Source organism: Kogia breviceps, chromosome 8, assembly GCF_026419965.1.
Source record: "Kogia breviceps isolate mKogBre1 chromosome 8, mKogBre1 haplotype 1, whole genome shotgun sequence".
Taxonomy (NCBI): Eukaryota; Metazoa; Chordata; class Mammalia; order Artiodactyla; family Physeteridae; genus Kogia; species Kogia breviceps.
In genome coordinates, this window is record NC_081317.1 from 7,423,456 (window position 1) to 7,450,785 (window position 27,330).

Sequence of the window (27,330 nt, forward strand, 5' to 3'; positions counted from 1 at the left end):
AACGCAGCCAAAAATAAATGATAAATAAAATAAACAAATTTATTTTTTAAAAAAAGAAATTTTTGGTCTGATAAGTACTTGGACCTATTTCTTTCAGAGTACAGTGTACGTCCTTTTGGGGGACCAAGGTAAATTAAAGCACCACCTGCCCCATGGGTATTACATTCGGGAGGCAGTGTGGTACAGTGGTAATGGGTACGGGCATTGGCATCCAACAGACCTGGCTCAACTTCTCAGTTGAAATTTCAAAGTCCCCATTTCTTATATATAAAAATGAGGACATACTAATGGTGTCTACCTCACAGGGTTGGTATGGAGAGTCACAGGGAGCGTTTGAATTAGCGCTTGACATTTTTATTATTGAACCTTACAGGCCCATTGACCACAAGCACTTACAACAGCTAGACATGAAGATTATCTCTGATGGTATCCACAGGCTTAGCAAATAACAGAAACTCGATAAATACTTGCTGAATGAATGACAGGGAGAATGAATAGGAGGCCTGACCTTATCCACACACGGATCCATAGGTATAAGCACGATTATTGCCACGTCAACCGCTGAGGTGCTGTGCGAAGTGGGCAAGTGAGAATTTGGAGAAAGAGGCAGTGGTGAGCAGCCCCCCTGTTCTCCTCCACCTGGGACACACCGGAGAAGCCAAAGCAGTACCCCAGCAGACTCTAGGCCCAGCCTGAGGGGGAGACGCAAGGGGATCTAGAGGGAACAAGACAGTCTGCCTTCAAGTTGCTAACAGCCTAGCTGGACCCACCGAGAGGGTGGGTGGAGGTTAGGTCACTGGAATAGGTTGTCACCAGGCGCTCACTGTACTTCTGTTAACACCTACCACACGTTATAGTGATTTGTCTTCTTTGCTTTCCAATCAGACATATCCGGTTTGCCCTCTCAGCCCCAGCTGTGAGACGCTGGGTAAATCCCTTCCTCCCCTGGAGCCTCAGTGACCTCATCAGTAGAATGGGACTGGAGTCATCACAGTCTCTGCCCGCCTCCTACCCTGGGCTGAGCATGGATTCAGTGAGATGATACATATCAGGCTCTCCGCGCAGGACTGCCACATCCAAGGCCCTCAGCTGCCATAACTGCTCAACTCCAAGAGGCCGGGGCTGCAGCCGTCTCAGTCACTGCAGAAGCCCGGCATCCAGCAAACGCTTAGAAGATCTTGATGACGCGATTGAAGAGCGGTAGGCCTGCGCACCAGGCTGCATGGGGAGGGGAGGGCCGTGTGCTGGGAAGAGTGACTGGGAAAGGCTTGGTGTGATAGGCTGAGGAGTTTATGCTGGGGCAGTGAAGAGCCACTGAGGGTTCTTGAGAAGGGCAAGCTGGGTGCTGTCATTGGTGGGACTGTGGGACTGGCTGGACTGAGGCTGACCTCACAGTGGGCTCCTTTCCACTGACTCGGCCCCCACCTGCTCTGCATTGGGGAACTGACAGCAGCACTTACATCTCCAGACTTAACACAGACTGACATTTTGGAACTCACTTGAAGGAAATAAACCTCCTCAGGGGACTGAAGTGATTTGGCCCTGGCACAGGGTAGGTGCTTACGCCATAGATATTCAGTTGTATTTGGCATCAGGACCTCTGAGCTGTATAACTCCTCCCACTCTGGGTGTGTGCAAAATAAATACCTCTGGCTGGAGTGGGTACATGGTGACTTCAGAGGCCTCAAGGGCCTTCATGGTAGATGACAGCTTCCATCTCCTAAGTTCTTACTAGGTGCTAAAGCGCTATGTTTGCACAATGGCTTTGTTGTGAGATAGGTGTATACTCTCTGCGTTTTACAGATGAGAAAACAGAGGCTCAAAGGGGCGATGTGATTATTGCAAGGGTGCAGGGCTGGGCGGTGGCCAGGCCAGGTCTGTCTGCCTTAAGAGCCTGTGCCCCCGGGACACAGGCAGAGGGAGAGCGAGCCTCCCCTTGGCCGCTGGGAGAGGACTTGGGGCCTGCATGTCCCAGGACAGGCTCCACCACACCTCAGCTGTGTGACTGACTCTAGGGCACTCCCCAAACCTGAGCCCCTCACTGTGCAATGAGGTTGTGGGGACCGAATGAGATCTTGCAGGTGGGGTGCTCAGCACGGAGCTTGGCACCCATTCCTTCAACCACGAAGCAGGAAGCCCCTACTGTGCGCCAGGCGCTATTCCCAGCAGTGAAGGGAAAGAACAAGTTCCCTGCCCTCTGGGAGCACATGGAACTCATAAATAAACAAGTGAGATAATTTCAGGGAGGGGTAAGCATGGCAAAGAAAATCGGGTGATGCCATGGCATGAGGGCAAGGGGGCTGCTTTAGACAGGGTGGTCTGGGAAGGCCTCTCTGGTGATGTCTGAGCACAGGTGTGAATGACGAGAAGCTGACCATGTAACGACCTAGGACATGGTGTTCCCAAAGGTGGGCAGAACACCGACACGGTTTATTCAGATGAAGCATGGAAGTTTCTGGGCAGAAGCTGGCAGGCTTCACGGGCTGTGGTAAGAACTCAGTAAGTGGTAGCTCTCGCCGCTGTACTTTTTCTCCTGTCGTGAGCTGGAGACCAGGCTCCCTCCCCAGCTAGTCCTGAGGTCCAGGGCCCATCTCTTGAGGGCTGTAAAGGCCCAGGGTCAGCAGTGCACCGAGTAGCTGCAGGAGGTGAGCTCACCAGCTGGGCAGAGGAGACCATCCGAAGGTCTGACCTTCCCCCACGACCTTGGCACTGTCGACTTTTACTGACCTCACGGTAGAGGTGCCTAGAACCCTGGGAAGCTGTGGAAACAGCTGGCAGTTCTGGAAAGGTGGCCTATACTGCAAAGATTGATGAGGTACAGGGGCTCACCTCAACCCCTCCTCTTTCTGCATAAATTCAAAGAGCTCAGGATGAGGCTTCCCTCTTGGAAAGGCCACGGTTCCAACGTAGGCCTCCAGCCTCCCACACCCTCCTCCCCCGCCACTGGGAGCCCTGGACTGGGACATGGTGGCCACAGGAAGGCTGAGGCACCGGTGTGGCAGTGCTGGCCACACCGGTCTTCCTTGATTCCAGCCCCAGCTCTGCTCCTACTGCCTCAGTAAAATACAAGTAATAGTACCACCTCCCTCCTTGCGTTGTTGGAAGTGTCCATGTGATAACGCGTCTCAGTTGCCTAGGCACACGGTACAGCTATAAACTGCAGCCCTTATTATCCACAGGGAAACAGAGGCAGAGGAAAACCAACTAGGCAGTGTGGCTTGTGTTCTGGTTACTCCAGACAACTCCTTGCCTCTCTCTGGGCCTTAGCTGCCCTACCCACACAATGAGGAGCTGGCCTCCAAAACTTCTAAAGGCTCTGCCACCTTGGGAGTCTTTCTGGCTCTAAATCCCAAGACAGGGCAGCCTACTCTGCCAACGATACTTTTCACCCTGCCCGTCCCCACTTCTTGGCTGTGACTCAAGGAAAATGCCTGGTTACCACTCCAAAGTGAACCTACAGCGTCACAGCTGCCTCCTCACCCTGCAAACGTGGCAAGAATAAAACTGCTCCCGGGGCTTCCCTGGTGGCGCAGTGGTTGAGAGTCCGTCCGCCTGCCGATGCAGGGGACACAGGTTCGTGCCCCGGTCCGGGAGGATCCCACATGCCACGGAGCGGCTGGGCCCGTGAGCCGTGGCCGCTGAGCCTGCGTGTCTGGAGCCTGTGCTCTGCAATGGGAGAGGCCACAACAGTGAGAGGCCCGCGTGCCGGAAAACAAACACAAACAAAACAAACAAAAACTGCTCCTGGGTCTTCCCTGGTGGCTCAGTGGTTAGGAATCCACCTACCAATGCAGGGGACACGGGTTCGAGCTCTGGCCCGGGAAGATCCCACATGCCGTGGAGCAACTAAGCCCGTGCGCCACAACTACTGAGCCTGCGCTCTAGCGCCCGCGAGCCACAACTACCGAGCCTGCGCTCTAGAGCCCTCAAACCACAACTACTGAGCCCAAGTGCCACAACTACTGAAGGCTGCACACCTAGAGCCCGTGCTCCGCAACAAGAGAAACCACGACAATGAGAAGCCCGCGCACCACAACGAAGAGTATCCCCCGCTCATTGCAACTAGAGACAGCCTGCGCGCAGCAACGAAGACCCAACAGAGCCAAATACAAAACGGCTCCTGTTTGGGCCCTTTCTTCGGGCATCACCTCACACCCCTCACAGCAACCCACTAGGAGGTGGGTGCTGTTGCATCCCCTTTTTACTTATGATTAAACAGGTCCAGAGAGGTGAAGGGACTTGCCCTAAGTCCCTCTACTAGAAAGCAGAGGACGAATGGGGAATTTGAATCCCAGTCTGCCCGACCTCAGACCAGACACGGGACAAACAGTGGAAGCTCAGGCTGGAGGGAACGTTTGCCCTCAGTGCTCGAAGGCCCAAGGCTGCCAGAGTCATGGGCAGCACAGGGCAAAGGCAGGAGAAGCAGACTCTTGACCTGATGGGAGCCTTTATTCAGACAGCAGAGACTCGCCTCCCCCCACCGCCTCCCTCTTCTCAGGCCTTGGGAATTGGGTACAGCTCTCCCTCCTGCGAAGACCCCCAGCCTGGCACCCGGGGAACCCTGGCTGGCAGGGTTGGGTCGGGAACAGAGGTCATGGACCTGAGCCATCCCGGCACGAGCCTAGACAACTGATTCCTATGCACACGTGGTTCTGAAACCGTGCACCTCAGATTGGAACTTGAACCCACATGCCAGGACTCGAACCCAGCCAAAACCCAGATTGGGACTTGAACCCACGTGGCCGCGGCTCAAATCTGGCCAAAACCCCCAGTCTTCCAACTGAGATCACACACCTGGTTTCAGGACTTAATGAAGCTCAGGTTCTTGATGTTTCATTGCAGCAAGTATTCAGTGAGACAAAGTGATAGGTAAGAGGTGGATTTATTTAGAGAGAAACCCACTCCACAGAGTGTGGGCCGTCTCAGAAGGTGAGAAAGGCACCAGGGTATGGGGTTGTCAGTTTTTACAGGGGTGGGTAATTTCATAGGATAATACTCGAGTGGGAGGACTATTCCAGCTATTTTTGGGGGGGGAAGAGGCGGGGATTTCCAGGAATTAGGCCACAGCCCACTTTTTGATCATTATGGATCCTTGGAACTGTCATGGCGCCTGTGGGTGTGTCATTTATCTTGATGACGTGTTGCAGTGAGCATATACTGAGGCTCAAGGACTAGGGCAAGTTGACTTGTCCGCCATCTTGGACCCATTTGGTTTTAATCAGTTTATGTCATGTCCTCGGGCTTTGTTGTTCTTTCAAAAGATGTGCCCTGCGCCCTTCCCTCCTGTTTCAGTTCTCTTTGGGCTGCTCCTGGCTCCCCTAGGAGCTCCACCGCTGCCTGCTCCCTCCCAAGTTGGCCCTCAAAGCCACTGAGCAATGGTTATGATAAATTATGATCAGCGATGTCCCAGGGTCAGTGTTCAAAGAAAAGGAACAAAGGTGATGGCAAAGGAGCGCTCCACCCCCAGGGGAAGCGGGGGTGGGGGTTGGAGCCAGGCCAGGCCCTCCGGCTCAGGGGCTCAGGGGCTCAGGGCCTAGGCTGGGCCCTGGATGTGCACGGGGGGCTCTGTGATGCTCAGCTCCTGCCGTAGAGCCTTCAGGGGCTGCTCCCAGCGCCGCTCGTAGTACAGGTTGAGGACACAAGGGGCTCTGCGCGCATTCTGAACCGCCCATGGGATCAGCTTAGAGACCAGCGCTTGCAGGCTTCTGGGGGCGGCAGAGGAAAAAGTCGACAAAAGACATAAGGTCCTGAGTGCTGGGCACACCACGTTCCCTGCGGTGGATGTGCATTTTCTCAGTTCATCCTCACACAGACCCAAGAAGGAGGTAGTTACTATCCCCGCTTTTCAGATGAGGAAACAGAAGCTCAGTGAGGTAAAGCCCCGTGCCCAAAGCCACACGTTTTGAACACGCCAAAGCCCAGCTTTAAATCGAGGGCCACCTCACTCCAGAAGCTAATACCAGATTGTATCCCCCCGGCCCCCCAGTTCCCTGACTCTCCTGTTCTCACCCAATACTGAGGCCTGGCCCCAAAGACCCTAGAGTCCTATGAGACGCCCAGGCCTCACTCATCGTCCTGGAGCCCCTGTGCCAGGCCAGTTTCACCTCTCTGCCCCATTCTTCCCATCCTGGGTTCCTGAGAACCACTGGGGTTGCTCAGAAAGGCTGTAGGCTCTTCCTACTTCCTGGAGCCCCGAGCCTTCCCCTGACCCCTCACCACCTGAGGACTTACTGGGCACTGAGTTGGATCGGTCCGAAGAGTGCACCCAGGATGCACATGGGCAGGCCGGTCTGGACAGCCTCAAACCACTTCACCACGATCTCCCCTGGCAGGCAGGGTGGGGAATGGGGTGGGAGGTGAGCAGGGGCCAGGCGGAGAGGCCAGTGATGCTCAGGGCAGCACACAGTGAGGCGTCGGCTCCGTTCCGAACCTCGACTAGGGGTCAGCGGTGCCCAGTCCCAGCCTGTGCTGGGCCCTGGGGCACTTGGCTTGGGGTTGGGGAGAGGGTGCAAGAAAGAGCAGAAGGAAATAAGGGCTGGAAAGGAAGCTTGGGGTCAGAATGCAGAGGACTCCAAAAGCCAGGCTGAGGACTCCAAGCCTTAGGGAATTGCTGAGGGTTTCAGAGCGCAGGGAGCTAACAACCGGAACAGGGCAGGGAGCCCTGGCGTTTGGATGCTGCTACATCAGGGTAGGAGCCGTAAGAGGCGGCGGGGATGGAGGACAGGGGACACACGGCACAGGTGCACCGAGACGTTCGGGTAAAGCAAAACATGAGGCACTGGGCCAGCTGATTGGTGGGTGGCTGAGACAGGCGCGCCCTGCCCCGCCCCTGCCCCACCCCCACTCCGGATGCACTGGGCAGCGGGCCGGCCGGCACTCACCCAGGATGTTGGTGGGCATCCCCAGCAGGGTGTGGAGCATGTCGTGCACCTCCCGGTACCGCTGGATCACGTATGCCAACTCCTCATCGTCCACGAATCGGGTGGGCGCTCTGGTGTCTGGGGAGACCCTCTGACAACCATGAACCTCCCCTAGACCCCTTCCCGATGGCTCCCAGGGTCCAATTTGCCAGCCTCTCCTTGACTCTCAACCACGCCCACCAAATGCAAACCCCACCAAAAATCTCTGGGGACTTTGTTTCTGTGCGTACCTGCTGACAGGGGGGTCCTCAGGCAGGGAATATGGTGGATCGGCGCCCCCTTTGCCTACCCCAACTCACACATAACGTACACACCCCGTTAGAATCTATGGCAAAGAAACCCCTGGGGGTGGCGTGGGGGGAAGCAGGAGTTGTTTGTTTAATGATACAGAGTTTCAGTTTTACAAGATGAGAAATCTCTGGAGATTGGTTTCACAACAATGTGACTATACTTAACACTGTTGAACTGCCCATTTAGAGATGGTTAACACAGTAAATCTTATGTTATTATTATTTTTTAAAACCACAATTAGAAAGGAAAGGGGGGGGGAAACAAGAAGCACCCAAGACCCCGAATTCGTCCGATGAACTGCCCCCAGCCTAGGGTGCACTTTCCCTCCACCCTCATCCTCACCTTGACGATTCCTACCTATCTTATGGTCTCTTGTAGCAACCCGTACCTTTCTGTGGCATTCGACATGATTGTATCGTGATGTTTAGTGCGTGTGATTGTTAATGTCTGTTGTCTAGACCTGCACTGTCCAGTGCCGCAGCCAATCGTGGCAGCCACTGAGCCTTGAAATGCGACAAGTTCCAACTGAGGTGTGCTGTACATGTGAAATGCACACTGGATTTCGAAGACGGTATGAAGACAATAATGTGAAATCTCAGTAATTTAAAAATATTGATTACATGTTGCAATGACCTTGTAGTATGCTGGATTAAACAGAAGATCTTATTGAAATTAATTCCAAATGTTTCTGTTTGCTTTTATTTACCTGCTAGCAGATGACCTACGGGGCTTACGCACTATTGCTATGAAGAGTGTTGCAGCAGGCTGTCGGCAGCACAGGACTGGGGCTCACTGTTCTACCTCCAGGGCCTGGATGAATAAACGTCCCTTAAATGCAGGAGTAAAAGGCCGGCCCCAGGCACTTTTCTGACCTCAGGTAGGGATGGCAACTGTCCTCCTCTACCCACCCTCTCTGAGTCCTTGGCAGCACCCATCACAGTAGGGACACCCTGGTCTTCCTAGTGCCAAAGCTTGGCCTCAGCCTGTCCAGAGGCCAAGGAATTTGATGCCTTTATTGCTTGGGGCTGCTGGCCCTGTGCCACGGTCTGCGTCTGTGCCTTCACTGGGTCCCAGGTCCTAATTTCTTCTACAGAGTTCTACCTGCTGTGTGAAGCTGAAGGTGGTCAGTGACGGCCTCCATTTATTGAGTACCTACTATGTGCCGGCGCTGTATGAAGTCCTTTACACATATTGCCATTCTGCATCCCCAGACCACCTGGGCATAGATACTGTTACGCGCCTCAGATACAGATAAGAAAAATGAGGCTCAGCGATATAAAGTAGCTTGCCCAGGATCACAGAGCTGACTAATCAAGTGGCTGAGTCAGGATTCGAAACAAAGCCTGTTGGATTCCAAAGCCAGTTGCCTTAACATCCATGATTAAATCAGCCATATACATGCCCTGGAAGATAAACACGAGGTTTCCTTACCTCAGATAAGGAGTCTGAGGCTCAGAGGTCAAATGATTTGCCCAGGGCTTTAAAGCTGGGAAGAAAGGCAGACTTCTAACTCAGGCTACTCCAGAGCCCATGGCCGTGATCTTGATGCCACAAGGACAACCACCCATGCCCCACCGCCCCCTCCGAGTCAGCCTCAGGGAGGGTGGCCTCACCTTGAACTGTGATCTAAACCTCTGCTGGGACAAAGGTGTTCTTTTATGGTGTGTGGGCTGCTGGTTTCCAGGCTCCAGAAGTGTCACAGTCTCTAGGGCTGTTACCACACCTAAGGCTGTGGCTAAGCAAGGCACCCAGGGGGGCCTTGGCAGTCCCATCCCCTCCACAACAACAGGACAGAAGGCTCGAGGGGAACTTCAGAAGATTCTCCATTCCTGGGTGGCACCTGGAGCAGGTCACCCTCGTGGGTTTCCCACTGATGACAGAAACTTGCATCTTGGTGAAATCTCCGGGTGACGGTATAAAATGGGGCAGAGGCAAGTGTCAGGAGAGCATGGGGAACAGATTGTCTTCTCAGGGACAATAATCTCCTAAAGCAGGGGTTCTCAACTGTCCACCAGGGGACATCTGCAATGTCTGAAGACATTTACGGTTGTCACACCTTAGTCGGGCGAATGCTACCGGCATCTAGGGTGTAGAGGCCAGGGGTGCTGCTAAGCATCCTACAATGCACAGGGCAGCCCTACAACAAAGCATTATCCAGCCCCCAAAGTCAACAGTGCCAAGGCTGAGAAACCCAGTTCTAGAGCAACCTTTGCTCACTCCTTCACCTCCTCCAGCCTGGCGGGCTCCTGCAGCTGGACTGGATAGCCACTTGACAGAGGTGCTTTGATGGGAAGTACATGTGTTGGCGCAGGGAGGGGAAGGGACAGGGAAGGTGCCCTGCTGTATCCTTGGGTCCTTCTATAAATCAGATCATGTTACTACCCTGCTCGAAACCTCTGTGGCTTCCTATTGCTTCTATTACAAAATACAGACTCTGTCTCTAAGCAGATAGGGTAGGGGATCCCTGGAGAAAAAGAACCAGGAATGGCATTCTTGACATTAGAGAAGCCATTTTGACCTAAGCCATTTTGTGACCTAAGCCTAGACACAACGCTTGCCCTTCAACAGGTCTCAGTAATTAATGATCTTCAAGGAATGGAGGAATGCAGGAACAGAGGAAAAGCAGTCAAGAAACAAAGCTCAGCGACTTCCCTGGTGGTACAGTGGTTAAGAATCCGCCTGCCAACGGAGGGGACACGGGTTCGAGCCCTGGTCTGGGAAGATCCCACATGTCGTGGAGCAACTAAGCCTGTGCTTCACAACTACTGAGCCTGTGCTCTAGAGCCCGTGAGCCACAACTACTGAGCCCATGTGCCACAACTGCTGAAGCCTGTGCGCCTAGAGCCCGTGCTCCACAACAAGAGAAGCCACCGCGATGAGAAGCCAGTGCACTGCAAAGAGGAGTAGCCCTCACTCGCCCTCCGCAACTAGAGAAAGCCCGTGTGTAGAAAGGAAGACCCAATGCAGCCAAAAATAAATAAGTAAATAATAAAATAAAAATAAAAATGAAAAAAAAACCACCCCAATAGTTCAGCGATAAAACAGTGTCCTAGTTCCTCCTCAAAGAATATACATAGCAATCTGATGTGTACCTTTAAGCTTTTCTGTAGGAACTAAGGCCCACACACCAGGTGGAGGATGGTAACTGCATGCTAAGATCCCGGAATAGTCAGTACCTAAGAAATGATGATGTTGACCTTTTCTGACCCTCCTGACTCCAATCAACTAAGACTCAGACTCCGTTGACCTCTGCCCCAATTCTATGCTGAATTCTCCTCTGTTTAAGCCCCTTTATGAATACCCATATACCCTTAGCTTAAAACTTCCCCACTTTTGCTGTTAACAGACACCGCTTCGGAAAAGATCCCCGGTGTTCGCCTTACTTGCTGCAAGTCATAAATCCTTCCTTCTCCCATCTTTGGCTTGATTGTGTCTTTTGGCTCAACCCCCACTAAGAGGCGAACGCAGTTTTTGGGTAACACTTCCCGTGGCGGGCAGGGTCTGGCTGGGCCGGGCTGACCTCCCAGCCCATTGCCTGCCTCCCCCCAACTCACTCCTCTAAGGTCATACTGGCCACATGGGTCAGTTTCCCTTTTCCTAACCACACAGAGCCTTGCACTTGCCAGTTCCTCTGCTCGGAATGCACTTCCCCATCTCTCCTCAGAACTGGCTCCTCCCCATCTTCCAAGTCTCCCCAGCAGGGCCTCCCATGACCACCCTGGTAGAAGTGGACACCTGCCACCCCCACTCCGCCCCGTCCTCTATCATGTTGACTGCTGTCCTCACAGCACCACCTGCTACAACAGTACTAAACACATATTTGGCCTGAATTTTTATATGAAAACTTTCTTCTTTTACTGCTTTATAGTCTACCTCCCCACTAGAATATTAGCTCCAGGAGGGCAGGACCTTGTCTGTCTAGTTTGCCACTGTATCCCCAGCACTTGGAACAATGGATGGCACATGACCGATTCTGAACAAATGAATGAGTCCCTTGGTAGATGGGACTCTGCCTCCCAGTCCCTGTCCTCTCTGCCTGGGGTTGGAGAGTGCCACACTTGTCACACCCAGGGAAGACACTGTCTCTAGAACAGGGGGACACAACGCGACAGTTAAGAACATAATCTGGGTTTGAATACTGCCTCCATTAATACTGGCTTGTGAAATCAGCAAGTTGCTGAACTGCTCTGGGCCTCAGTTTCCTCATCTATGAAAAGGATAGGGACTTCGCTGGTGGCGCAATGGTTGAGAATCCGCCTGCCAGTGCAGGGGACATGGGTTCGAGCCCTGGTCCGGGAACATCCCACATGCTGCGGAGCAACTAAGCCTGTGTGCCACAACTACTGAAGCCCGCGCGCCACAACTACTGAAGCCCGCGTACCTGGAGCCCACGCTCTGCAACAAGAGAAGCCACCACAATGAGAAGCCCATGCACCTCAATGGAGAGCAGCCCCCGCTCGCAGCAACTACAGAAGGCCTGCGCGCGGCAATGAAGACCCAATGCAGCCAAAAAATATATATAAATAAGTAAACTTATAAAATAAACAAATAAATAAATAAAAGGAGATAATACTAGAACATACTGGGCAGGGTTGCTGGGAGGATTCAGTGAGATCATGCATGGGCCTGGCACCTGGCATACAGTAAGAGGTTAATAAGGGCCGGCCAGTGTAATTGCTCGCAGCGACGTTCCCGGCCCATTTGCCTGTCCCGTAGAGAATGACAAAGCCTTGGTGCAAGAGACTGCAAGGCACTCCTGCCCATGCTGGCATCTCAGGCTCCTCCTTCCTCAGGACACGACTCCTGTGCCATTCCTCTGCCCTTCCTGGTGACTACCCAATGCACAGAAGCTGGAAACTCACATTCACATCCAGGAAACGGAGATACTCGCGGCCAAGGGAGCCCTCAGGCAGACTCCGGAGCTTGCCCAGGTCAAGGGTGGACAGCGAGATCCGGGGACGCTCCCTGTGAGGCAGAAGGCAGGACTCAGGTATTGGGAGGGCGCCAGCAAAGGCAGGTGAAAGGTCCAGCTAGATCAAGGGTGTGGGGGGTGAAGGGGAAGACGGCAGCAATGGGGCCACAAGTCCTAATGGAGCGCTTACTACTGGCCAGGCCAGTGGCGGGGACTGAGGAGACCGCCACAAGCTAAGGCGATGGTTCCTGCCTTAGGGAAACAGGCCTCAGATGTGATCAGGGTATTCACAAAGGGCACTGAAGGGGTGGGGGTTATAGGCAGCATATGTTATGGGACCTTAGTGAAGGCACAAGAGCCCTGTTGCTGGAACTGGGCTGAGGCCACCCTACTGCACTACCCAGGGGTCATCACGGTGGCTATATGAATGGCACCCACGGAGCTGGGTAGTGCCCAGCCTGTGCAACCATCCATGGCCAAGGTATCAAGAAGAACTCTCTAGAGGAACGCAACATGATTCCAGAGAGATCAGAATCCCCAAAGAATGCCCTCAATCCCCCAGGCAAAGCTGGGACCTACTGCAGGATCTGGGCACCCTCTGGATCCCTCCTCATCCGGTCCCTGAGGACCTTCAGGGTACGGCATCCTGTGGTCTCCCCCAGAACTGCAACCATGTCTGAAAGGGAAGAAATGGGGACAAATGGAGAATATGATCTTAGGTAAGTTACCTGACCTGATCTGAACCTTCATTTCCTGCATGATAAAATAGAATATCCACCTCTTAGTTATGAAGATTCAAGTTAAACACTTAGTGAATCACCTGGCACACAGTAAAAGCTCAATATATCTATAGTCACTACTAGGGTTGTTAGTTTAATGGGGTGAGATGGCTCTGGGTAGCACAGCGCTCTAAAGAGTTCATAAATCACTTCCACATCCATCATCACGACAGAATACCATGTTTCCATGGATGGGTATAGGCTTTGGTATCAGAGAGTGCTGGTTTTGAGGGCTGGTGTGATCACTATCTAGGTGACCATGTGCAAATTGCTTCACATTTCCAACCCTCAATGTCCTAATTTGTGAAGCGCAGGTGATACCTTTCATATAGGGTTAATGCAAAAGATCAATAACAACACTCATATAAAACAGCACAGTGAGTAAGCAAAACAAGGGCTCAGTGAGCAGTTAGCATTATCGTTTTTACTAGAAGGAGTAACAGTACTTTCCAGACTTAAGAATCCTGGAGGAGATGAGAAAAACACTGTAGAATCCCAGAACGTTCTATTAAAACATCCAGCAAACATTTATTGAGCATTTATTATGTGCCATGCACTATCCAAAATGCTAATGGGATGTTATAATTTGATGGGCCCTCATAAATCATCTAATCCAGAGGTTCTCAGTGTGGCTGGACGACAGAATCTCCCGGGAAGCAGTCTAAAAAGGCGGAAGCTCAGATTCCACGTCCCTTCCTCCTTCCCCTCCCCTCCCCACTCCCGGCAGATTCGAATTGAGTAAGTTTAGGGTGGGACCCAGGCATCTGCATTTTTATGAATGTCGCGGGTGATTATGAGGTGCAGCCAGGGTTGAGTACTCTGGCCTAGTCTAGTCTCCAGTTACCCAAAGCAAACGGAGGCTTTGACAGTGTCCGGGACCTCCCCAGGCTTTCAAGGCAAGGCAAGGGCGCGCCCAGACCCCAAGAAGCCCCAAGGAAGCGCCGGCGCGGGCTGCCTTACCGTGGCGATACGGGTCATAGAGCGCCATTCCAGCAGAGCCCGCGGCCAGCAGCGCCTTCTGCAGCGGGGAGGTGGGGATGTGTTCGGGGTAGAGCAGGCCGGCGCCATGGCTCGTGGCTCGAAGGGGCACATCTGCGGGGAAAGAAAACAGCCGCGGTGAAAGGAGCGGGGGGGATGGGGGGGACGGCGGCGTGGCGGGTCCTCAGCACTCCTTCCCGGCCCCGCCACTTGCCTGCAGCGGGCCTGGGACGGCTTGGAAACGCGCGGAGGGGGCGCAGGACCCCGCGCAGTAGCGTCGCCATGGCAGCGGGCACTGTAGGACTTCCCAGGGAGGATGGGCGGGGCAAGTCCGACTCAAGCTTCTCTGGCGACGACGCGGAGAAGTCCCAAGGACTCGATCCCTACTGCGCTGAGTAGGACCTTTTATGGGGGAAAGATAGCACGGACAGGGAAGGTCTCTAAATATGAGGAAACCCAGGCAACCTGTTTACCACCTACTTCCACAGATATAAAATTCTCCCCGGTTCACCTAACCCCAAAAAGGTCTCCAAGTAAGCTCCGCTAGCTCTGGGGGTTCAGCTCCGGACCCTACTCCCTTCTCGGAAGCGCGTTTTCCCCCGAGGACAATAAGACACGAACCTCTTCCGGCTGTGAAACACGGCGGTGCCCATTGGAAGGACCATATTTGGGAGCGGGACCATAAGGCACTTCCGTCCGGGTTCAGCTGTTCCGCGAGCCCGGGACGCGGGCTTCAGGCATGGGGTTAGCCGGCCTGGCGCGGCTGCATGGGCTCTTCGCCGCCTACAAGCCCCCGGGGCTAAAGTGGAAGCATCTGCGCGATACCGTGGAGCTGCAGCTTTTGAAAGGTGAGTGCCTCGACCGAGACCCACGATCCCGCTCCCGTTTTCCGGGGAGGCCATCTCCGCTTCTGATTCCTGCTGCAAAATAAAGTCATGTGACCTAGTCGTCTGGGCGGAGCGGTTTCCCAATCGATTGTTCTATACCCTCCTCGCCTTCCCCTGTGTTCAAATGGGTAAACAGACTCAGTATTGTCCGTTGTCATAAATAGTTAATAAGTAGTAAAGTCAGGATCTGAACTCAAGTCTGTTTCTTAACTTCTGCTTTCAGAAGTAGAGTACTCTAAAATCTCTAAAACCCCTTGGACAGAAGTAGTCAGTGAGTTTACAGTATAACAATAATAACAAGTATGATGTGTTGAGGACCTGCTCTGTCCTAGATGCTGTGTGGGCTTTCATCTGTCTTCTACATCTGCATACTTACCTGTCCTTCCACCCCCGATCCCGGTGTTCAGACAGAATCGACCAGATGTTCTTTACTTGTGTGTGCTCAGGTCTCAATGCTGGGAAGCGTCCTGCCTCTGAACATCGTGTTCGCTTCCTGCTGGGCCCCCTGGAAGGCAGTGAAGAGAAGGAACTGACCCTCACAGCCACCAGCGTGCCCACCCTCATCGACCATCCGCTGGGTAAAGCACATTCAGGAAGGGGCCTGGGTGTCACTTCCCAGGAAATCCCTGCCCAGAGTCAGTGTCCTAGCCAGAGCTCAGACTCCTTCTGTCCCAAACCAGTGTAGGGCCACAGTGGGAATGAAGTACTTGACCAGGGATTGGCAGAATCTCCTGGAAAGGGCCAGATGTCAATATCTTAGGCTTTGCAGGCTCACCTCCGCCATTGTAGTGCGGAAGCAGCAGCTATAGACAGTATGTAGAGCAGTGAGCATGGCTGTGTTCCAATAAAACTTTACTGGTGGATGCTGACACTTGAATTTCATATAATTTCATATGTCATGAAAATTATCCTCTTGATTTTTTTTAACCGTTGAAAAATGTAAAAACCATTTTAGGGCTTTCCTGGTTGCACAGTGGTTGAGAGCCCGCCTGCCGATGCAGGGGACACGGGTTCGTGCCCCGGTCCGGGAAGATCCCACGTGCCGCAGAGCCGCTAGGCCCGTGAGCCATGGCCGCTGAGCCTGCGCGTCTGGAGCCTGTGCTCCGCAACGGGAGAGGCCACAACAGTGAGAGGCCCACGTACTGCAAAAAAAAAAAAAAAAAACCATTTTAATTTGTGGGCCATAAAAAAAAAAAACAGGCTTGAGGATTTGACTTGTGGACTATAGTTTATTGACCTCTTTATTATTCTGGGACTCCAGGTAGGAATTGAGACCCTCAGGTAGAAGTCATAAAGGGGAGTTTGGGGCTCCTGTGAAAGAGTGATTTTTTTTAAAAGAAATTCATTTTATTGAAGTACAGTTGGTTTACAGTGTTGTGTTAATTTTTGCTGTATAGCGAAGTGATTCAGTTATACATATATGTACGTTCTTTTTCATATGCTTTTCCATTATGGTTTATCACAGGATATTGAATATAGTTCCCTGTGCTATACGGTGGAACCTTGTTGTTTACCCATTCTGAACATGATAGCTTGCATCTGCTAATCCCAAACTCCCAGTCCGTCCCTCCCCCCCTCCCCCTCCCCCTTGGCAACCAGGAGTCTGTACTCTATGTCTGTGAAGAGTGACTTTCTATAGTCAACAAAGCTACCCAACAGTGAAACTAGTTCTGACAATGAGCCCCTGTCATTAGACATGATTAAAGCATGTGTTGGGGAGGCTCTATAGGAGGGCTAAGGAGCTTGACCAGGAACCTCTAAAACCCCTTGGAGAGAAGTAGTCAGTGAGTTTACAGTATAAGAACGATAACAAGTCTGATGTGTTGAGGACCTGCTCTGTACTGTGTTAAGCTTTTCCCAAATACTACCCCACTGAGTCCTGTGAGGTGGGTCCTAGTCCCGTTTCACAAGTAAGGAAACTGATGCTCAGTGTTGACTAATGTTAAGTCATGTAGCCTGGATTCAGTAGGCTCTTAACCACCCCCTACTGGTCTCCTAGGTTCCTCTTGATCTACAGAAGTGTAAAAGCATCTAGCTCATTCCTGCATTCATTCTTTTTTTTTTTTTTTCCAGCTTTCTTGAGGTATAGCTGATATACAAAATAACTGTACATACTTAATGTATATTAATTTGATGGGTCATTCATTCTTTCGGGAAATGGGTTATTTCCCGAGCAGTCAGTGAGTTCTGGGCTCTGGGCGCAGAACTGTGAACACACAGACCCAGGCACTGCCTTAGGGAGCTCACAGCCTCCATTTTCTCCCTGGGAGAGTGACCGGGGCTCTCCTTCTAGGGGAGCTGGACAGGGAAGCCCCCAGTCTTGATTCCAGTGCTCTGCCCGGTCCACTCAAAGCGTCTCACGGGAGGAATGGTGATGGACGGACTTAACAGGCCTCCTGGGTTGCCCTTTCTCTGGGCCCAGGAAACTGAAGAAGTGGTTTTGGGCCCCAAACTCCATGGTGAGGAAGCCTGAAAGTCCAGCCTGATGCTGGTTTGGGCTCCATGAGGCTACATTCTAGGCATGAGGTCACCATGCAGCCCACAGCCATCCTGGAGGCTGGATTCTTTGAGGAAAAGGACCTCGTTTGTTTCTTTCCAGTACGTGGACCAGCATTCACCAGCCTGAAGATCGGCATGGGGCACCGGCTGGATGCCCAGTCGTCTGGGGTGCTTGGTAGGTGGTGTGGTGAGCCTGGGGTGCAATGATAGAGGCTTGGGAGAGGATCGGGGAGCTACCAGGAGCCCAGCCCATTTCTCAGCTGACAGCCATTTCCCACTACTGCCTTGCTCCCCTGCCAGGTCTGATCCTCTGGAGAGGTGACTGGTGGGAAGGGGGGAGTCGTGATCACCCACATTTATCAAGTGATTCCTGCCTGTAACGTGTGGTTTGAAACTCTTTGTGCACGTGCGTTCACCATAATTACCTTATTCGGTAGATACCGTATGATTTTAGGAAGCAAGTAAGACTCCAGGAGCATAGGTAACTCATCCTGGGTCATGTGGCTAGTGAATGTCCCTGGACCAGAGAGGGAAAACCGTCATCGCTTGCATGGGGTAGCCAAGTGTGTGACCCCGGCCCCACAGGCCGGGCTCTGGATGTCGCCGGAGCCGGACACACAAAGCCCTGAGTCATGAGCCATCTGTGTCCCCGGGGTCAGGCGGTGGCCACGTCCTTCATACACAACAATCACAGCAACTTATCTTGCTTCCTGGGACACAGGCAGGCGGACGTGATCTCATGCCCCCCTCCCTCCAGGAGTGAGGGATGGTCACTCTTTCCTTCAGCCGGCGGGAGACACAGACCGGAGGAGAGGCAGGGAGTGGCCACGATGCCCCCATTTATTTGCCCGCTTCTTCCTTCGTGTGCATTGCCTCGATCGTCACAACACCCACAGGGATCAGACAGTACTTTTATCCCCATTTTACTGATGGGAAGCCTGAGACCCAAGGAGGTTAAAGGACATGCTTAGAGCCACCCCAGATGTGAATGTAGGTCTGTGTGACTGGGCCAGTGGTCTCTTACTTCTGAGTGCATCAGGACCCCAGGGAGCTTGCTAAGGATCCCTAGGCCCCCTCCCCAGCACGAGTCAGAGTCAGTATATATGGGTGGGTCCCGGAAATCTGCATTTTCATTTACGCGCAGAGGAGCTCACTTGTTCCCTGTAGAAGAAGCTCTTCTTGCCCCCTTGCTGGCTTCCACGGCCTTGGAAGTGGGAGTATTCTGCTGGAGCGGGGGAGGGCTGGAGGACCCAGGGGATCAGGAAGGGGGAGCCAGGTGTGAGATCAGGCTGGGTGCCTTTCAGTGCTCGGCGTGGGACGCGGACGAAGGCTCCTCACCGACATGTACAACGCTCACCTCACCAAGGTACGGGGGCTGGGGGCGGCCTGCTCATCCCTTGGCCTTTTCCCTGGGGGTCACTGGGATGATTCTGAAGCAGAGATGATTCCATGGAGACTACCTGGGCCATCAGCAAGCATTTTTGGGGGGGTCATGTACCAAGGGAGGCTGTAACATCATAATGACAGCTGGCATTATCGCATGCTGGCTCCTCCGTGCTGAGCACTGTACGAGGACTCCCTTGTGGATGCCTTACAGCGTCCCCGTAAACCGGGATCTATTGTTAACCCATTTTACAGATGAGAGAATGAGGCTCAGGAGACAACGCTTGCTCGGGGTCACACAGCCTTGAAGGGGGCAGAGCTGGGATTTGAACCTGGTCCTGTCAGACACCGTCTGGGTGTCAGGAAGCTTGCCTCCGTGCTGGGCTGCGGGGTCTGGCGTCACGATCACGTGCAGAGACGCCACATTAGAAGGCCCGTGTTTTTAGTGGTTAAGAGCACAGCTTCTGCAGCCAGGTTTTCGCTTCAAAACTCAGATTGTACCACTCTGCCAGTTCTGTCTCCTTGGGTGGATTACTTGACATCTGGGTGCCTCCGTTTCCTCATCTTTGAAGTGGGAGTGATCGTAGCACCTCCTCTGTACGGTCGCTTTGAATATTTAGTCAGTGACCGTATGTAATGCGCTCAGCAGAGCCCCTGGCACGTGATGGACGCTCAATCGATGTCACTGGTGTCGTCCTCTCTATCATCGTCATTACCGTTATTTGACGCAGAGGCAGGTAGCTGCACAGATCCTGTTTGGAGGGGAGAGAGAAGCTGACAGCACCCTGGGAGGGGCCTGGCATTACGAGTTGTCAGGCTGGGCAGAAGTGGAGAGGCGTGGAGGCCCGCGGTTGTTGCAGGGTGGCTCGGGGCACCCTTCGCAGGCTGCTGATGCTTGCTGTCGTAGGAGAGGAGGTCGGGTGTCCTTCCCCAGGGGCAGCTGAGCACCTGAACTCCCTGAGGGGAGACCTGAGGGCCCCCCAGCCTCAGTCTAGCACCTCGGGGGCCTGAGCTGCTGGGCCACGCCTCCCTCCTTGCCATGGCGGCTTAGAGCAGAGAGGCTGATCGTAACCCCCTCTCCCTGTCCTCGCAGGATTACACAGTACACGGCCTCCTGGGCAAAGCCACAGACGACTTCTGCGAGGACGGGCGGCTGGTGGAGAAGACGACGTATGGTGAGAGCCCGTGGGAGTCCAGGGCGGGCGGGAGGGGCTGTCGCGGCTGCCTCTTCATTTGCTTCCTTTGATTCCTCACCCTGACGAGGGCCGTGAGGGCCCCCGCTCAGTTATTCTCAGACACACCAAGCTGGGGCTGGCTGTCGGCATGGACGTGTGATTCTGACTTCCAGGAACGCCCTGTGCTCTGCTTAAATGTTACCTCCTTAAACGGTCTCAGTGTACTGTCAGAAAAGTAATCAACTAATGGCTACTGATTATCTAATATCTGTCTCCCCACCAGAATGTCAACCATGAGAGCAGGAACTGTGTAGTTCCACTCCTGTGGTCACACACAACACAGCGCCTGGGACATGGGAGGTGCTGTATTGATGGATGGATGGATGGATGGATGGATGGATGGGTAGATGGGTGGATGGGTAGATGGGTGGAGGCATGGGTGGGTGGATGGATGGCTTATTCTTCATTTCTCACTCTCTCCATGTTCTTAGACGTCCTATATGATCTGTTGCATTTGCTTATTTGATGTTTTTTGAGCACCAACCATGTGCCAGGCACTGGGGGCAGGGGCCGGGGGCATATGATGAATCAGATGGGGTCCCCAATCTTAGGCCTCACAGTCTAGCAGGGAGAGCAGACACACACCTCTGCATCTCCCGGAGAAGATTACAAACATGTGGCGAAGCAGTGCTGTCTATGTATTTGTACTTGTATGTGTGTGTCAACATCCAAAAAATGTCTAAAGACAACTGCCAAGTTGACACTTCTGAGAGGGAGGAAGCCAGAATTTGGAGGACGGGAGATGTTTGTTGGTGTCGATCTAAATTTTTTGAAGAAGATTCTTGTATCAATTATATAACTAAAAATAGGACTTCCCTTGTTGAGCAGTGGTTAAGAATCCGCCTGTCAATGCAGGGGACACGGGTTCAAGCCCTGGTCCGGGAAGATCCCACATGCCGCGGAGCAACTAAGCCCGTGCGCCACAACTACTGAGCCTGCGCTCTAGAGCCCACAAGCCACAACTACTGAGCCTGCATGCCACAACTACTGAAGCCCGCGTGCCTAGAGCCCGTGCTCTGCAACAAGAGAAGCCACCGCAATGAGAAGCCCGTGCACCGCAACGAAGAGTAGCCCCCGCTTGCCACAACTAGAGAAAGCCCGCGTGCAGCAACGAAGACCCAACACAGCCAAAAATAAATAAATAAAACAAATAAATTTATATATATATATATATATATATATATATATATATATATATATATATAAAAGGATATGGGGCAAATCACATTACATCTTTGGAGCCTCATTTCCGGAAGAAAGTGTTCTTAATTTGGAGTGTGTGAGCCCCTTGAAAATGTCCTCAAAATGCTGAGTTCATGTGTATCTTTCTGAGAAGCGGGTCCAGAGCCTTCATAAGATTCTCAAAGGACTCTCAACCCCCTAAATGGGAACGCTGGGACCAGAGGATGCTCTGGGACCCCATCTAGGTTCCAAGGACAGGGCTGCTTTGTGGGAAGGGAATTTGCCAGTTTGCTTCCTCAGTGGGCACCTGTGTGCTGACCATCTCCTGGCTTTTCCAGACCACGTGACCAGAGAGAAGCTGGAGCGAATCCTGGCCCTGATCCAAGGTTCCCATCAGAAGGCTCTGGTGATGTAAGTGAGGCCCAACCCACACCTCCCTGAAAGGGGACCCTCAAGGAAGTGCTGGACAGGCTAGAAGTTGCCCACAGGGCTCCCTGTAGGCTCCGCCCACCCTGGGGCAAATAACAAAACCAGACACAAGCACCCATTCCTTTCACAGCCTGTAGAAGTGTTTCTTTGTGCTGGGTCTTGGCCCAGCCCCTGGGGAAACCAAGGGGAACAAGAGATCCCAGCTGGCCTCCTAGGGAGTATATGAGCTAAGGGAGAGGAGAGCTAGGGGTCCACACCATCACGGCACAGAACAAGGGGCCGGAAGTGGTCAACACAGGTATGACCATTGAAGCCAGGGAGAGTGTGAGAGGGGGTCAGAGCCTGCAGTTAGGGATTGGAGGGGACAGAAGAAGGCTGCTGCGAAGGCGGCTAGAGGCGCAGGGAAGGTGGAAAGCGAATGAAGAGCTTCAGGAAAGGCATGAATAGGGCAGGGCCAGGGGTAGGCAGTCAGCTGCCCACTCTGGCCCCCGCTGGTCCCCAGGTACTCCAACGTTGACCTACAGACCCAGGAGGCCTATGATATGGCCGTGAGCGGCGTGATCCGGCCCATGAACAAGTCCCCGATGCTGATAACTGGAATCCGATGCCTCCAGTTTGCGCCTCCAGAATTCCTCTTAGGTAAGTTGCTCCAGGAAGTTGGGAGCAGTGCCACGGGGCTCCTGGCTTTGGGGAGTCACTGTGGAAGGCCCTTGCAGAGGCCAGCACGTATGAGCCCTCAGCTCTGCTGGCCAAGGCACGGGGGGCCGACTTCCTTCCTAGCCTAAGGCTGGACTTGGCTGATCACACAGCACACAGAACAAATGCTGTCCTATCTCCTGCCAAGTCCCCCTTTGAAGCCAGACCTTAACAAGCAGAGATTATATTTAGTGGCTTGTTTCCAGAGCTGCCCAGTGTTTTAAGTCGTTGGGCGGCGTCAGCCACCACTCTCCCCTCCTGGATCCCACTCCACCACCGCTTCTTTCTTTGTTTATCATATTAACTAGGGCTCCTGGCTCCTTTTTTTTTTTAAACAGCTTTATTGCAGTATAATTGCTTTACAGTGGTGCGTTAGTTTGTGCTGTATAACAAAGTGAATCAGCTGTACATATACATATATCCCCGTATCTCCTCCCTCTTGCTTCTCCCTCCCACCCTCCCTATCCCATCCCTCTAGGTGGTCACAGAGCACTGAGCTGATCTTCCCATGCTATCTTACTCCTTTTCTTGAGTGCTGACCAAGACTCTCTCGATGCTAAGTGCCTAATAGAAATTATCTCTTAGATTCCTCACAACCACTCATTTTACAGATGAGCAAACCAAGCCTTAGAGCAGCACTTTGTGAACTTTAACCTGCCCACAATCACCTGGGGTTCTTCCTTTTTTTTTTTTTTCCCCCTGGCCATGCCACATGGCTTGCGGGATATTAGTTCCCTGACCGGGGATTGGACCTAGGCCCCGGCAGTAAAAGCACTGAGTCCTAACCGGTGGACCGCCAGAGAATTCCCAACCTGGGATTCTTCTTAAAAGGCAAATTCTAGGAATTCACTGGTGGTCCAGTGGTTAAGACTCGGCGCTTTCACTGCAGGGGGGTATGGGTTCAATCCCTGGTTGGGGAATTAAGATCCCACAAGCTGTGAGACCAAAAAAAAAAAAGCAAATTATGACTCAGCAGATCTGGGCGGGGCCTGAGATTCTGCGTGTCTAACAGACTTTCAGGACCGACCCCGGGCTACACTTTGAAGAACAAAGCCCTAGAGAAGTAAGGTGTCTTGCTAAGGTTATTACAGAGCCAGGAGGTCTCAAGGGGTGTGGATCTAGATCAGCCTTGCTTCTGACCACCGCCTCTGTTGTGTGTCCCTGGCAGAGGTGCAATGCATGCATGAGACGCAGAAGCAGCTGCGAAGGCTGGTGCATGAAATCGGCCTGGAACTGAAGAGCACCGCTGTCTGCACGCAGGTGCGGCGTACACGCGATGGTTTCTTCACCCTGGACGATGCCCTCCTAAGGACCCAATGGGACCTGCCCAGCATACAGGATGCCATCCAGTCCGCAGCACCCCGAGTAGCAGCAGAGCTGGAGAAGAACTTGAGGCCGGGGCTGGGTACCCAGCAGCCCTCCAGTGCAGGCTGGCCCTGGGACTCGGAGGGACCAAGCTCTGCCTTGGGGCTAGAGAGCCACGCGGGACGTTGAAAGGCCAGGCGTATAAAAATAAGAATTGTTCATGACTGTGCAGAACGTGGTGGGGAGCGGGAGTTTTTTAACACGTGACAGAAAACCCTGACGCTGTAAGAGGAAAGATCAACAGGGACTTCCCTGGCGGTCCAGTGGTTAGGACTTGGTGCTTTCGCTGCCAGGGCCCCAGGTTCAATCCCTGGTCAGGGAACTAAGATCCTGCAAGCTGCATGGCACGGCCAAAACAGAAAAAAGATCAACAGACTTGGCCTAGTTAAAAAGAAAAAACTTCTGTACAGAAGAAAAGATGCTAAACGAATGACAGACTGATAAAAATATTTGTTATATATTTAAGAACTAATATCTGTAATATATAAAGAGCTCTTATAAAACAGAAAAAGATGACAAGAAGATGTGTCAAATGACATGAATTGTGTGTTTATACAGCAAAAGAAATCCAAATGGCCAGTAAACCTGAAATGATGCTCAACCTCTCTAATAATGAAAGACATGCAGGGCTTCCCTGGTGGCACAGTGGTTGAGAATCCGCCTGCCGATGCAGGAGACACGGGTTCGTGCCCTGGTCCGGGAAGATCCCACATGCCGCGGAGAGGCTGGGCCCGTGAGCCATGGCCGCTGGGCCTGCGCGTCCGGAGCCTGTGCTCCGCAACGGGAGAGGCCACAGCAGTGAGAGGCCCGCATACCGCAAAAAAAAAAAAAAAAAAAAAAAAAAGAAAGACATGCAGATGAAAATGAGATGACTTTTCCTTGCCTTTCAAATGAATTAAGAAAAGATAACACCCAGTATTGGGGAGGATGTGAGAAGATGGGCAATCTGCACTGTTGGTAGGAATATACAACTGTGTAACCTTTTAGGAGTAATTTGGTAGTATGTATCAACATTTAAAATATTCCTGCCCTGGGGAATTCCCTGGTGGTCCAGTGGTTAGAATTCAGCACTTTCACTGCCGTGGCCCGGGTTCAGTCCCTGCTCAGGGAACTAAGATCCCACAAGGCTCACAGCGTGGCCAAAATAGAATAGAGTAAAATAAAATAAAATACTCCTGCCCTAACCAACGAGGACCTACTGTATAGCACAGGGAACTATACTCAATATTTTTAATAACCTATAAGGGAAAAGAATACAAAAAAGAATATATATAACTGAATCACCTGGCTGTACACCTGAAACTAACACCACATTGTAAATCAACTATACTTTAATAAACCAACAAACAAATACTCCTGCCCTATGACTTAGCGGGTACAGTTTCAGGAATCTGTCTTCTGGAGTAGGTTGCAAAATGTTTTAGGTACATAGGTGTTCACGGCTGCACTGTAATAGTAGCCAACAGGAAATGTGGGGGCTTCCCTGGTGGTGCAGTGGCTAAGACTCCATGCTCCCAGTGCAGGGGGCCCAGATTGAATCCCTGGTCAGGGAACTAGATACCACATGCCACAACTAACAGTTTGCATGCTGCAGCTAAAAAGATCCAGCACGTGGCAACGGAGATCCCGAGTGCTACAACTAAGATCCGGCGTAGCCAAACAAATATTTTTTTAAAAAAACAGGAAATGTGATTACCATCCATCAGTAAGGGACTGGTTAAATAAATATGGCATGTGCAGGGTCAAAAGTCTCTATTCTTGGGACTTCCCTGGTGGTCCAGTGGTAAAGAATCCACCTTCCAACGCAGGGGACGTGGATTCGATCCCTGGTCGGGGAACTAAGATTCCCACGTGCTGTGGAGCAACTAAGCCAGCACGCCACAGCTAGGGAGCCCGTGTGCCACAAACTACAGGGCCCACATGCTCTGGAGCCCCTGCACCACAACTAGAGAGAAACCCGAGAAGACCGTGCACCGTAATGAAAAGATCTCTCATCCCTCAACAAAGATCCCGTATGCCACAACTAAGACCCGATGCAGCCCCCCCCCCAAAAAAAAAGGAAAATAAATAAATAAATATTTTTTTAAAAGTCTCATTCTCTTGGTTTTGGAAACCTTGGCCTCATGTGTCTTTTTTTTTTTTTGGCTGCGCCGCACGCGGGATCCTACTTCCCTGACAAGGGATCGAACCCGCACGCCCTGCACTGGGAGCGCCGAGTCTTAACCACTGGCCCGCCAGGGAAATTCCTTGGCATGATCGTCTTTTAACCTCTTTCCATGTGGGTACCTCCCACTCAGAACACTTGGGCTAGAAGGAGCGAGTTAGCCTCTGGCCAGGGCTCTGATCTGTGTCCTGAAGCGGAGCACTGCATGTCTCTTGTCCTTGCTGTTCCCCTGGGAGAGGGGGCCCAGCCCCCGAGGCTCCCTCACCTTCACCCGGGCAGCCCGCAGCTTGGAGCAGGGCCGAGCTGATGAGGCCTCAAAAGCTCAGCCCCCTCAAGCGGAACAGAACAATGATTTCACCCACCTCATGAGGTGGTTGTGAGGACAAACGAAGTCACGGGCAGGTGCTTGTCATGTAAGAACTGCTCTCTACGTATGAGCTGTACCCTTGCTGTGGCTACTTTCTCCTGAACAGTGCTACCCAAGAGGGTGGCCACAGGGTCAGAGGCCTTCTCTCTATCACCTCTCGTTTCTCTGGCATAAAAACGAGTTGGGGGCTGGGTCAGTATTGCCTCAGCTAGATGATCAGGGTCAACAAAAACAGTAAGTCACGCTGCAAGTATGTACTCTTTTTTTTTTTTTTTTTTTTTTTTTTGTGCGGTATGCGGGCCTCTCACTGTTGTGGCCTCTCCCGTTGCGGAGCACAGGCTCCGGACGCGCAGGCTCAGCGGCCATGGCTCACGGGCTTAGTCGCTCCGTGGCATGTGGGATCTTCCCGGACCAGGGCACGAACCCGTGTCTCCTGCATCGGCAGGCGGATTCTCAACCACTGCGCCACCAGGGAAGCCCTGCAAGTATGTACTCTTGATAGGACGTGATGAAAATGGCCCTTCACCTCTAGTCTTCCTCCCAACACACCATAACCCCAATATAATCCTGAGAAGTACATCAGACAAATGCCGGTAGCGGGGCCCCCTACAAAATACCTGAGCCGTCCTCAGAACTGTCAAGGTCATCAGAAGCAGCGAAGTCTTAGAAACCACCAGAGTCAAGAGGAGCCTGAAGAGACTTGACAACTGAATGTACTATGGGATCCTGGAACAGAAAAAAAGGACGATAGGTTAAAAAAATGAAATCGAAATATTCTCTGGAGCCTAGTTAAGAATATATCAGTATCGGTTGGTTCATTAATTGTAACAAATGTATCACACGAATCTGTTAATAATACGATAATATGGGAAACTTGGTGCTGAGTATGTGAGAATTCTCTGTACTGTCATCTCGATTTTTCTGCAATCTGCTCTAAAAAGACAGTCTACTGGGGAAAAGAAAAAAGATCACCTGGAGAGATCTTTGAGAATCCAGTTTCTAGCCCCAACCCTCGGATTCTGACTCAGTAAGTCTGGAGTGGGGCCCAGAAATTTGCATTTCAGCAAGTCCCCAAGGAATCTGATACCAGGGCTTTAAATAACTGGGCCCTCCAGAGGCCAATTAGGTGTTGTCATTCCCTTCGGGTCTTTTTTTTCTGTTTGCTTAAGATTTCATTTTTTAAAAATTTATTCTTGGCTGCGTTTGGGTCTTCGTTGCTGCATGTGGGCTTTCTCTAGTTGCG

General features: G+C 52.3%; 2 protein-coding genes across 6 annotated transcripts; one reads left to right on the top strand and one right to left on the bottom strand.

Moving 5' to 3' along the window:
* Positions 1-4,863: 4,863 nt before the first annotated feature.
* COQ4 (coenzyme Q4) lies at positions 4,864-14,814 on the bottom strand. Of its 3 annotated transcripts, none has more exons than XM_059072665.2 (8): positions 14,502-14,814; positions 14,095-14,282; positions 13,863-13,994; positions 12,703-12,799; positions 12,074-12,176; positions 6,882-7,011; positions 6,232-6,325; positions 4,864-5,705 (listed from the first exon to the last, which is right to left on the bottom strand). In XM_059072665.2, the coding sequence occupies exons 2-8, from the start codon at positions 14,162-14,164 to the stop codon at positions 5,534-5,536; spliced, it is 798 nt and encodes a 265-aa protein (XP_058928648.1). In that variant the 5' UTR covers positions 14,165-14,282; positions 14,502-14,814; the 3' UTR covers positions 4,864-5,533. The 3 variants fall into 3 exon arrangements, with proteins under 3 accessions (XP_058928648.1, XP_058928647.1, XP_058928646.1); XM_059072664.2 differs by lacking the exon at positions 14,502-14,814 and adding an exon at positions 14,397-14,469; XM_059072663.2 differs by lacking the exon at positions 14,502-14,814 and having other exon boundaries at positions 14,095-14,494.
* Positions 13,743-26,960, top strand: TRUB2 (TruB pseudouridine synthase family member 2). Of its 3 annotated transcripts, none has more exons than XM_059072643.2 (9): positions 13,743-14,728; positions 15,214-15,345; positions 17,367-17,441; positions 18,571-18,632; positions 19,743-19,824; positions 21,405-21,477; positions 21,998-22,134; positions 23,360-24,184; positions 24,414-26,960. In XM_059072643.2, exons 1-8 carry the CDS (start codon positions 14,620-14,622, stop codon positions 23,683-23,685), a joined length of 996 nt encoding a protein of 331 aa, XP_058928626.1. In that variant the 5' UTR covers positions 13,743-14,619; the 3' UTR covers positions 23,686-24,184; positions 24,414-26,960. The 3 variants fall into 3 exon arrangements, with proteins under 3 accessions (XP_058928626.1, XP_066896721.1, XP_066896722.1); XM_067040620.1 differs by having other exon boundaries at positions 14,549-14,728; positions 23,452-24,184; positions 24,414-24,909; XM_067040621.1 differs by lacking the exon at positions 15,214-15,345 and having other exon boundaries at positions 14,549-14,728; positions 24,414-24,909.
* The last annotated feature ends 370 nt before the right edge of the window (positions 26,961-27,330 follow it).